The sequence below is a fragment of the Nanorana parkeri genome, unplaced genomic scaffold, assembly GCF_000935625.1.
Source record: "Nanorana parkeri isolate BGI_ZX_2015 unplaced genomic scaffold, ASM93562v1 scaffold196, whole genome shotgun sequence".
Classification (NCBI taxonomy): Eukaryota; Metazoa; Chordata; class Amphibia; order Anura; family Dicroglossidae; genus Nanorana; species Nanorana parkeri.
This window is the reverse complement of record NW_017306464.1, coordinates 499,401-512,523: the sequence shown is the minus strand read 5'-3', so window position 1 is coordinate 512,523 and position 13,123 is coordinate 499,401. Positions and strand designations below refer to the sequence as shown.

General features: G+C 42.2%; 1 protein-coding gene across 1 annotated transcript in view; it reads left to right on the top strand.

The window, feature by feature from the left end:
* FAM19A4 (family with sequence similarity 19 member A4, C-C motif chemokine like) overlaps positions 1-5,116 on the top strand; it is a 96,819-nt gene extending 91,703 nt beyond the window's left edge. Inside the window, exon 5 of the mRNA XM_018555430.1 lies at positions 4,675-5,116. Within this exon, the coding sequence (XP_018410932.1) occupies positions 4,675-4,686 (12 nt within the window). The 3' untranslated portion in view covers positions 4,687-5,116. The remainder of the gene's footprint in view (positions 1-4,674) is intronic.
* Positions 5,117-13,123: the final 8,007 nt, after the last annotated feature.

The window sequence follows — 13,123 nt, the reverse complement described above, 5'->3', positions numbered from 1 at the left end:
AAGTTTGCCCACCCCACAGGAGTGCGCTTTATCCTTTTTGTGTTTTTCAGTTGAAATGACAGATCAGCGTCCCCAAATTACTTGGGGACACTGATCTGTCTTTTAACAATAACAACTGGACAGAGCCCAGTTGTGTTTCATTGGCCGGGACCTGCTACAAGTCTCTGGCAGGTGCCGGCCAATAGGAAACAATTGGGCAGAGCTAGCTGTCACTGCTATCACCGCCCAATTGTTTTTCTTTTGCCAGCATCTTTGCCAGCGTTTTTTTTAAATTATTTTTAATTTTCTTCTTTTTTCTTTTCTTTAAACTATTTACATTTCTTGTAATTTTCCTATTTTCTTACGTTTTAAATCATTTTTCAACTTTTTTTAAATTCATTTCACTCTTTTTTCTCTGCTCAGTACCTCAGCTCGGCGGCATTCGGCTATTCACTTACTGCCATTCGGCCCCTATAAGAATAGGGGTGAATGGCAGTGAGTGAACTGTCGGAGCTTCGGCTCAGCCGATCCAGATGTTGGATCGGCTGAGTCGAACTGCTTCTGCAATTCGCCTCAGCCGAACATGCAGAGCATGTTCGGCTGACCGAAGGCAGCCGATGTACAGCTGATTTCAGCTGTACAAGCCAGAAGTGAAAAGCCGAACAGCGTTCCGCTCACTTCACTTTGGCTGCCTTCGCCCCTGTAGCGTTGTAGCAAGGTGATAGATGCCGGCCTTAGATAATGCCTGAACAAAGATGGTCATTTTGTAGAGAAAAGCAGATGAAGAAATCGTCAGGGGTAGTACTGTGATCTCTGTGATCGTTAATAAATACCTGGATGTTCAACAGTTATACATTACTAAGCATGCATACACTTAAAATGAAAAAATGCATCTAATTCTAAGTCCACCTTAACTTATAAGTGATGAAGTAGACAGATTTCCTCTTCAATATTCCCAGGCTGCCTATGAAAGTGGTCTGTGCATTTTGTTACTTGTGTCAATGCAACTCTCCCCCGTTCCCTGTTTAGAAAATTATTCATTTCATTCTGGATGCACATGATTTTACTACGCCATTCACCTCGCTAGAAGAAAATGCATAAAATATTTGCTATGACAAGAAAAATATGCCTAAACTCTGCTGTCTTCCCCTTACTATCCGCTCGCACAACTGAAATCTATGTGAATGGAGGCAAGTGAATCTAAATGAGCTCAGTAAACGAGTGTAATGCATAATAAGCAAGCGATGATGTATGCAGAAAAAAAGACACATTTTTCTAAGTTCCCTAGTCAATGACAAGTCCTAAATGTTGGGACTTTTTGCAGTATGAGATTTATTAAAGCCGACCTTCACTTGAAAAATAAAAATGTTAACCAGTTTAATCCTCCCTCCTTCCAATTTTTTTTCAATTTCTTTGTTAATTTTTGTATTTCTGCTGCTGGCCCCACACTCTGTGGCCATTCTCTCTGCTGCCTGCTAGAATACCGACGTCCTATATCCCAGGGGGCAATATTTCCCCCAAGTAAACAGGGGTAGCGGCAGATCTCGTAGTGCACAGACAGATATCTGGCCCCATGTCGGTTTTACATATTGCACTATGAATGGTGGAAAAGTAATGCCTCTATATATGACATCGGTATCACAAGAGGCATTACTATCCTAAATGGGCTGAGTGTTTGTAAACCTTTTTAAAGGCATTTTAAAGCCTAACTGCAGGCTATTCGAAAAGATTCCTCATGAATTATTTAAAAAAAACACAGATCTCACTGCAATACCCACCCAACCCACCACCTCTGGTCCTGTCCCCCACAGACTTCCTGTTCTATTATCCAGCTCCAGTCCTCTTCCAGGCTCAACCCACTTCCTGTCAGCCCAGGGCATCAAGGACCAGCCCCTTGGGAGCACATCATCAGGCTGGCCTGGACTCAAGGGAGAATGCTGCAGAGAGCGGCACCACATCATTTTGTGGTGCTGCTTTTGGCAGCATGCAGGACCCATGACATCAGGCATCCAGGTGGAAGACACCTGGAAAAAAGGTATGTGCAAGGGGTTCTTTTCCAAGGTGCCATCAGCGAGCAGCGATAACGAGGTAAGTTTAAAATGATTTCAAGCGCTTTTTTTTTTGTTTTTTTTTTTACACTTCTTGCCTATATCTACTGCTTGCTAGCGGTAGATATAAGCAAAAAAAAACGGAGGGTTTAGAACCCCTTTAAGTATAAAAATAGTGCATTGAATGTGGAACACCAAATAAATATTACTGTCGCAGTACGAGTACTCGCCCAAATACTCGGCATCCCTAGTCTACAGACATGCAAACTTTCACTAATCCAGATGTAGTTGGTTAGATGGGAGAAACACTCTCTGATAGCTATAGGAACTTCTAAACATTTTGCATCTTCAGGACATTTCACAGACTCTTCTAAAAAAATCTATTATGGGAACACTGTGCATGTCGATGGGGCTTATTTAATGGATGAATAAACTTCAAAGTGGAAATCAATCATTTTTACCTTGGAAAATGTATCCTTTATAAGATAACTGTTCAACCTTCTCTGTCATCCTTCATCACACCGTTCCTAAAGATCTCAAATGTTCAAATTGAACATGTCTAATCCAGCAGCTGTTTCAATTTCACAATCAATAGTTCCCATAGAACGGTAATTTATCTTCTGAATATGGTGAATGATGGACTTCCATTAAGTATAAAAATGGTGCATTGAATGTGGAACACCAACTACATGTTACTGTCCCAGCTGTCAATGTCTTAAAATGTGTTGTCAGAGAATTGGAGGAGGAGAGGGGGAATGTCCTAAAGGGAACATGTCCCAGGACACCTGTCAAAAGTAGGAATTCCCCTAACTGTGAGCTTTCCGCTCACTTCTAGCATGTCACCAGGACAGGAAGCAAGGACATTTTGGGAAAACGGAGAAAGACAGGGTACACAAAGGTACAAATCTAAAATTAAAAAACCAAAAAAGATTTGACATTGATAACATTTCAAAAAGACAGCATCCCTTTCTGTAAAATAAACTAAATTATTGTTTGTGACACCACCTTGTTATACAGGTATGTACATTGATACATTAAATATTTTAGTATGGCATAGATATAAATGATACATGACAACAAAGTTTTTTGGGTGTCTGGTTTAAAAGATCATTTTCATATTTGTAGAACTTCCAGCTTCAGAGACTAAATCACATACGTATGGGGAAATTAATTTTCAGGAGACTAAACATACCTACTGAGTGGCTTTATTTTTTATTTTGGCATTTATCATCTACAAAAGACTGTCTTCTTACTTGAATCCTTAGGGCTGGGCAAATCTCAGGAGCCAGGTAGCCAATGCTCCTTAAAAATGACAGCTGGAGCCTAATTTTTGGGGTTTTCTCTAGTTGTCTATGGAGCTGGCTCCTTAACCCCTTCAGAACCCATGACGGGATAATCCCATCATGAAGTCTGAAGGGGTTAAACAGGCCGCCGGGAGTCTGTTCAGTTTTGTAGAGCCAGCGGCCGGCTTTACAGTAAAAGCGATTAGGGCGGCTCAGCTGCGGCCAGATCACTTCTACGATAAGGTAACTGGGCCGCCCCCCCCGTCACCCGACACCCCCACCATGTTTCCTGGGCTCCGCTGGCCCTGCTACGAGCCTAGGAACGGCTTGCTGGGTTTCACGGGAAGCTGAGTAGAAGATCAGTGAACGTCCGTTCACTGCTTTCCTCCCCGTACTATGGGACTGGCAGCTACGCGTATTGCATCACTTCCGGTCCTAAAGCTGTCATTGCTGGGCTCCTGAAGCCCAATAATAAGCTATTGAAGTGTGATCTGCACTTCAATAGCTTGTTTCGAGTGTAAAGGTGATACTAGGGGTCTTTGGACCCCCAGCATCACCCAAAGAGGACCTGTCACCACCAATATGCTATCATATTGGGGGCTTGTAAGCCCTCCTATGTGATAGCAATTAAACTAAAGTAAAAAAAATAAAATAATTAAAATAGTATTAAATAAATTAAATGTAAAACTAATAAAACATTTTTTTAAAGTCCCCCGCCCCCTGCGAGCACTGTTGTCTGCACGTAAACACGCGTCGGGTGCGCCTACGTATGAAAACGACCACTGCACTACAAATGTTTGGTATCGCCGCGCATGCTGGAGTGAGAGCAATAATTCTAGGGCCAATATTTACACGAATCTCTAAACTGACGACCTGTAGGGGCTTTTAAAAGTGTCGTCTATGGATTTTTTGGGGTACTGAATTCTGTCGCAGTTTCACGGACGCACACAATTTTTTACCTGGGCATGTTAGGTATCTATTTACTCGTTGCAACCTCTATATTTTTAAAACATGGTTTTATATAGTGTTTTGGGGTACTACATTTACCTTAATTGCATTTCTCACTACATTTTTGGGTTTGATAATAAATTACACTAATGTCCTGCAACATAAAACTTTGCAACTGCCACCATTTTATTCTATGGGGTCTTGGCTTTCAGAAAATATATAATGTTTGGGGGTTTTAAGTAATTTTCAGGCCTAAAATGTGGATTATAACATGGGTGCAAAAAATGAAAAAACTTTTGTCCTTAAGGGGTTCAAGAAATCCTGCTGGCTCCTGTATTGGACAGACTGGCTCCTGAATTCCATATCCCTGTGTCCATCCCTGTGCATTAAACTCTTTACTTTCTATCTCATTGCAGGTAACGCGGTAGCGAACATCAAATCTCAAGATGGAGCAGAAGCAATTGTAGCACCTCAGTGACAAAATGTGCACTCAATTTCCTTCGCAGACTTCTAACTTAACTTTTTAGAAACTCCAGATGAAGATAAACAACCTTTCCGACCTATTTTATTGTATTTTTTCCGGGATTCTGTAGAGGTTTTAAATAAACTCTTTATGAGTTTAATTTCTGCTCATATTGACTTGAATTCCCATTGATCGTCTTGGAAGTTAACTTTGGATTACAAAAAAATAAAAATCTTATTACAAAAGAAAATTGGATCCTGGATTTTCAATATTTTGAAGACAAACCTGATGGTGGAGCAGCTTTTGGTTTTTACTTCATTTAATACCTTGGAACTGAACACAGACTGTAACATATCGTCAAGATGAAACTAGACATTTTCCTAAACCAAAATAATTTAAAAGCACCCAAAAGTGATATTTTAATTTTGGGTACATGTGGGTGGGTTCTATCAATCAAACAATCTTGTATCCTTCAGGGACTCCAGCGGCAAGCCAAGGGAAGGCCACACGCCTACTGCATTCTATTTATTGTAAAATAATAAAAAATCTGGACAAGTCACAATGAGAGTCATACAAACGCTCACAATAACTATGGCAGTTGGGCGGAGCTGGGAACTCAGATGTCAAAAACCAACAGTGGAGTCCCTGAGAGATGCAGAAAGTCTACAGGTGATTCAGTCTGCCAGATTCCACCCAGGGAAAATGGAAATATTAGTTTTATACTTAAAAAGGATTGCCTCACCTGTACACCAATGGAGGAGGATAGTTTTTGTTACAATTAATAAAAATTAAGCAGCCAATAGTATCACCTAGGTAGAAAAAATTGTCATTTGTACTTTATAATATGTTTAATTCATTTCTATAGAGTTGATGCTTTCTGCAGTGGTTTACAGAGTACTTAGAGTCATTAATTCACCATCAGTCTCCGCCCCTGAGGAGTTTACAGCCTAATAGCTCAACCGTAGATATACAGTCGCATACAATAGGGACCTTTTTATAAAGTGAATGTATAATGGCATTTGGTTTATAGGATTATTATTTTATGTACAAAGAATATTAACTGATATTTCATATCATTTTAATCATTCTAGTTAAACTTTGTTTTATAATTAAAAATCTATGACACTAACTTTGCAAATGATGCTGAATTTTCAAACAAGAAATCCAAGAATTGCCTGTTTACTTGGAAACACCTTGTGTGACCTAAACCAGACAGGTCTCGCTACCTTAAAAGAGAACTATGAGGTGAGTGATTTTCACTCGTCCTCATAGTTAGAGCCAACCTGTGACAATTAAACTGTCTCACGTCGGCTCCATTGATCGGGAAGTGAGCGAACACATACCGTCGCTCGCTCACTTTCCGATCATCTCCCTGCAGAGAGTGGTGACTGTCAGTCAACGCTCCACGCAGTGATTCCCCCTCTCCAATCCTCCAGCGATGACTGGGGAGGGGGTGGTCACAGCTGTAGATAGGCAGAGCCGGCTGTCAATCAGCCAGCTGTGTGGATCTCACCAGTATTGTCGGGATCCATACCGGCTGCGGCACTCTAGCTCTGGCACTCTCAGTGCCTCTTATATAATGAGCTTAGGGTCAGGGGACGAAGTTACAATATGTCCTCCCGTGACCCTGAAAAGAACTATGGGATAAAAAGTTTATCTTTTAACCCCACTAGGATATGCCCATTCTCTTTGAGTCACTGAGCAGTCTGTGTATTCTGTGTATTCTGATCTTCCCAGGTTTACAAGTCTTTTTTACAATAGACAGCTCACCTGCTGTTCATATGTGATAGCTGCTTACTGCAAGGTGTGCAGCAACTTTACCATCTCAAGTCCACAGTAGTGTATAAATGCACAAAGAGGGTTAGTACTCCGCCTTGTGTAAAAAGATAATCTTTATTGCTTCCTCAGTTAAGACCAGCAATGCCCATACCTATGTATTTCAGGCAATATAAGCCTTTCTCTTGTCAACCTCACTTTTGCTATGAGTATAGGATTATATAACCCAAAATGCCTTATAGCCAGAGGCATATCTGCAACAAATTGCACCCCTGGCATCCCGTCCAGCTCCTGGCAACCAGTGGTGTCACTGGTTGCCAGGAGCTGGATGGGGCATCGGCCAGAGTGTCCCAGATTGCTAAGAGCTGGGCAGGGAGATGTGTAAAGGCCAAACTCATCTCCCTGCCTGGCTCTTAGCAACCTGGGACGCTCTGGCTGGGGTCCTGCCCAGCTCCTGGAAACAGAAGATGTCACTGGTTGCCAGGAGCTGGGCAAGACACCGGCCAGAGAAACCCTAGTTTCTAAGAGTCCGGTGGGGAGATGTGTTTTGTAGAGAAGTGGGGAGAGAAAAAAGTTAGCTGTCTCTGTGGGTTGGCAAACTTTTACTGACCCACAGTGGTGGTGCCCACTGACCCACGGTCAGTGGTGCCCAGGGCATGTGCCATATGAGGCATACCCTGGATACACCACTGTCAATAGCTGACGTGTTGTCAGTCATGTGTATACAATTAAGATGGATCTTTTAGTCAAGTAGGAGTGCTGGTGTTCTTTGCACTTTTATACATTACTGCGGACTTGAGGTGTTTAAATTTGAGATGGGCACCACTCTGTAAGCAGTGATCACAGATAAGCAGTGGGAGAGATTTATTTTGTTACAGGAAAGAGAACAGCTTTCTATATGTACAAAAGTCAGCCACTGTTGTGAAATAGACCTGAAAAGCTAGGGGCATCAAATTATATAGACTGCTTCATGACTCATAGAGAAGGCACATATCCCTCTCCGGACCTGTGTGTCAATTTTCACAGGGCGTCTCCAAGCAATTTTATATGGAATAAAAGGATGAGAGCGCCAAACCATAAGGATTGGTACAGATATTTTCTGTCATAAGAAAAGGATATATCAAGATTAACAGCCAATGCATTGGGGAAGATGGTGGAGGTGGGTGATTATGCATCAATCCCCCTACATCATGGCTTAGATTTGTTGTGCCATTGGTATCTGGGCAGGTAGTTATTCCTGCATTTCATTTCCAAGTAAGCAGTGGTTTGGAACTCTCTTAGTTAATTTGTCAGGCATCTTAACGGAGGAAGCTCCAAACCATTGCTCACTTAGAATTAAAAGCCAGGAATAACCACCCATCCACATTCCACTCACACAATTATCCCTGATGAAGGGGGTTTTGTGCATAACCCCCAAAGCACTATGGTAATTAACTATTAATAGAACATTTAATTGTGACAAACAAATATTAATATTTGTATCAGTTTCCAGGTTTTGGCGCTCTCACAGTTTGACTATATGAGCTGATTCTGCCAGGGATCTCATTGGGGTTTCACCCACCAGTCGAGAGCTCCTGCACTTCACCAATCATTTGAATTATTCAGCCTCCAACAGGCTTGGAGTCCAGTGCTCAACTATCCTAATTCCAAGCTGTTCTTTGCTTTTTTATTTGAAAGTGCAGCATTCTTAGCAAAGTAAGGAGTCTATTTATAAAACTTTCATCCAGGCACACTCTGGGCGAATGACATTCACATGGCATTTCCACCACTAGATGGAGCCAAGGAGAAAAATCCTATGCTCCTTGGCCCCATCTAGTGGTGGGCGGAAGATTTAAAAATAGACCCATTATGTCAACCATGCAATTTGTATTAGACCCTGTGTCGACAAGCTTTGGGGCTTTGGGTTTGTGTTAATGGCATCAGTTTGATATCAGTTTCAGATGCTTTTAAGAATTTATTGATAGCTGCATTTTACCTGCAGTCGACTTCCTTCTGACCTGTTTCAACTGGGGTTTGCACTTGCAAAGACTTGTATGTGAATGAAAAAACATTTAAATCAAACCAAAGCCCACTGACACAGGCACTTACTGAGATCAGATTTGTCTGAATCTTGGAGGTCTCTTCCTACTGACTGCAAGAAGTCATTTGCAATATTCATATATTGCACATAAATATAAATTATTGGAAAAAAAAATCTATATTTTTAATCCTAAAAACAAAATAAGATGGAGAAAACAAATTTAAGGTGTTAAAAAACGTCTATCAGCTTAAATAGAAGAGCAATGTTTTTAAAGGGGAAGGGGAGGGTGATTTTTACTCAATTCCTGTCCTCAGGAAAACAGTGTTTACATTTTTTGGATGTGTGATGCTGTCTGGGTGACAACCTCTAACCCCATTTCTTGTATGGAAATCACAGAGGCAGAATGTGAGGCAACATTTTCCCAGAGGGGTCCAAGACCAGCGTTTCTTAACCTTATTTCAACCACGGCACCCCAGTGAAAGTATGCAAAATCTTGAGGCACCCCAGTCTTAAATGTAATAGATTTTAAAGGGGCAACCCCATACAAAAACAGTAGGGGGTTCCCCTCTATATTGAAGTCCCCCCACTTAAATCAGGAACCCCTTTTACTCAGTCCTCAATCTCTCATTCACATCAGAACCCTATCATCACAACAGGAGCCGCATCTGCGGCAGCATGGTAGAAGGCCGGCTGGAAAATTTTGAGGCACCCCAGGGCGGCTACGACACCCTGGTTGAGAAAGTCTGTTCTAGACAATTATAAAAACCTAGAGAACTTTTCCCCTACTCGATTCAAAACCTCAATGCAAGTTGAAAATGGCTGGAGTTAGGCATTAAAGTCCAATTAAAGTTTAAAGCTGAACTTCCAGCAGAGATGGGGAAGGGGCAAGACCTGTTACTTAACTGCAGCAGAGAAATATCAGGTCTCCTTAATTGCCAAATAGGGCTGCACTGTGTGACAGAGCTATGTAAATCTCAGGACTAGATGGACTAAAATATAAATCCTTTAGCAGGTAAAACAGCTCCCTTCTATGTATTTTATCGGTCCATTTAGCTGTTTACATAGCATGCAGCTTAATTAAAAAAAAGCAGGTAGATACAGTGGCGTCACTAGGGGGGTGCGGCCCGCACGGAGGTGGCACTATTGGAGGGGGTGACACCAAAATGACTTACAGTCATTTTGGTGTCACCCCCTCTGAAAAGTTGGGCACTCAGTCATGGACTGAGAGCCCAACAGTTGCATGAGAGAGTAGGGAACCCGGGGGCATACCTTATCCCACCGGGTGAACGTCCCCTCCTCTCTCTGCCGGTGAACATCACCAAAATGGCTGCCGGCAGGTAACAGCGCGTGACATCATCACGCACATGCGCAATGTTTGTCAGACTTTCGGTCCATGACCGAGTGCCCAACTTTTCAGTGAGGGTAATACTAAAATGACTGAAAGTCTGCCAGCGTCCATCACCAAGATGGCCGCTGGCAGGTAACAGTGCGTGACATCATTGCGCAGGTGCAATGACGTCACACAAATGCACAATGACATCACAGCCTTGGGATGCCCCTAGGTAGATAAATATAATAGTGTGCAAAAAAAGCTTCAGCGTAAGCTTTCATGGTGTTCTTAGCAGTTACATTGCTCCCCCAATCAGAGGTCAGACTTCACTGGCTGCATTCTTGTTACAGATTAGTGTCTCTTTACTTGGGCAGCCAGGATCAGGGTGAACGCAAGTCGTCCATGGCAGTTCCTAACATGTTCAGTTTAAATAAGAAGCAGTTATTGGATTTTGGAGTTAGGTATGGTTTTGGTTCTCTGCCCCTTTCCAGCAGTTCATAATATCATTTCTTTTGCATAGTTTTTAGACTCTTACCTTCACTCCGATATCCAATTAAATAGATTACTGTTTTTCATTTCCCATCAATCAGATTCAATGTTCTTCAAATGATTGCGCTGTTGCATGGACTCCGAGCCTGCCCTGAAGAAAACTCTTCAGAAAGAAGATAAAATGTTAATTAGCTTGTGAAGAATTACATGTGTGTTTTCATGGCTCAAATTACCTTACGGATAACATTATTCGAATATAACCTTGGAGAGTAAAACCGCAGAGTTCAGATTATATGAGGAAGGATAAAGGGTTGTTACTTTTTGTGCTCATTTGCATTTCGGGTTTAGGGGCTCTGTAGCCTTAAAGACCCTGTCTCCATTTGAAAAGTAAAATAAATAAATAAATAAAACCCTATAAAGTAAAAGAATTAATATTCACCCGATCTGCTCGATATTACAGATTTGTTCTTGGGTTTAGTTATGCTTTAGCACTCATTCACACTGGAATTGGCCCGCACGTACAGCTCCGTGCTGCATGCAGGGCCGTACTGAGCAGCTCCCGGGAAGGACTGGTGCTGCGTGGGATTAGCATGCAGCCCCGTCCTTCTCTATGGGACTACGCAGCCGTATGCCCCCCCTACGCTCACCCACCCTGCACGTCCTTGCGGGTGAAGGTGAGCGTACTGGTATGCTGACAGGATTGATCCTGTCTTTGTCCAAGCCAGGAAACATGCACCCCTACGGACCTGCACTTGTGGTGAGCATAGGGGGGCGAACGGCCACGTAGTCCCATAGAGAAGGACAGGGATTGCGTACTAATCACACGCAGCACCTGTCCTTCCCGGGAGCTGCTCGCTACGGCCCTGCACGCAGCACAGAGTTGTACATGCGGGCCGATTCCTGTGTGAATGAGGGCTAAAAGTGTATTTCCACTTTTGCAGACTGACTTGAGAACAAGAAAAGCCCTCTGTATGTTTGTTATGGGTTCCAATTCACACAGCATAACTAAAAATATATTTTTTTAAACATATGTCTGTCCTATTTTATGTCTTTGTGTAGCAGGTCTTTGGGCAGACTGCAAGCTTTATAAACAACTTCAAAGTGACCGGAAACTCTGTCCCCATAGAATGATTAGGGACACTCGGAGCTTCCTCTTATTATCATACAATGCCTCTACATCTTTAACCCTTTGTTAAGAAGGACAGTGTTCAAATCTAGTTTACAACTGACAATTAAATCTGTGCACAGCACAGACAGGGTTCATTATGATAAACATTAACTCCCCATCCCTCTTGCAAACCAGAGGACAATTCAGTTTAGAGAAAAAGGGTTTCTTTGAGGAAAGATCAAGTAATATGTAAGGAGCAATTTTTAAGGTAAGCTACGTGAAAGAGAACATGTACCAAATATAAAATAGGTGTTATCCTAGTTTGGCTGCAATCCTGGAAATATTCTTTAAAAAAGAAGTCCAGGCAAAAATTGTATACTGTACACCATTGCAGTGGGGCTACCCCGGAACTGCAAGGGTTAAGTGCTCATTTTCGTCTAGGTGCTAAAATAAAAAAGTTATACTCATGCGAACTTAGGATCCGGCCGGCTGTCACAGTGCTCACTCTAGTTTGTCTCCTTCTCCTCTGCAGTGATGGTATGTCCCTGGGCGTCCTCATGTCCTGTACACAGTGTATTGGGCGTGATGACTTGAGGATCCTTAGACCGCTGCAGTGAAGGGGAAACGAGGATGAAAGGAGTGGTCTAAGAGCAAGCTGGCTCCAAGGTTCAGGTGAGTATAACTTTTTTTATTCTACCACCTAGACAAAAATGAGCACTTAACCCTTGCAGTGCTGGAGTAGCCCCACTGCACGAGTTAATACAAGTTTTGCCCAGACTTCTTCTTTAAAGTAAACTGTCATGAAAGAAATACAGGAGCTGAAATTGCCTCCTTCTCAGAATTCTAGCTGCCTGGCTGTTATCCTCCTTGTGACCGCAGTACGATTTTTTAAGGCCAAATGTAAAATACCCCTTGCCATGGGAATGTTGCTTAACCTTGCGGCAGAGATCTAGGAATGTTCAACTGTGTGTGTTCCTAGTTCTCGGACTTGCTGTCAATCAAAAAATTAGTCATAGAGTTATTGACAAGTTAACTGAGGAAAACTAATGCTACTGAACTTCAGAATAATCATTTAAATTGGGAAAATCAAAGTAAACTCATAAATGCTTATTTGCCTTCATGTTACAGGTCAGTGAGTATTGAAGTGAGAAGGAATACATGATAGCTGGGCAACTAGCATTATCGAAAGGACAGCCTCCATATTTCCCTCTTGGCAGGTTTATTTTAAATGGTCAGCCCACCATATTTCTGTTTTTCTGCAGATGGTTGGGAGTTACCTAAGCTGACAGTCTTGGGATTTTTCAGGGACTCTATAGGTGTCTTATAGGTTTGCATCAACTTGTAAGACTAAGGGCCCCTATTTAAAACAGAGAATGCATATCTCTATCCAATTTTCACTGGTCACGGCAATATTACTCCAAACCATGCCCTGCTTTCTATGCCCTATTCATAGATTGCAGGCCATGGGGTAGAACCTATGGTGGAGTTTATTCTGAAGAGAGCACTCCATGATTAGAGGATAAGCTGGTCATGTAATTTTAACAGGTCAGGCTTTGGCTTTTTTTAATGCCCATCTCCGGGAAAGCAAGAAAAACCCCAAAACTCTCCTTGCTTTGGGTTACCAGTGCACTGCAAGAGGACACCGCTCATTTATATCTAGGGGACCGGTGTAAAGTAGT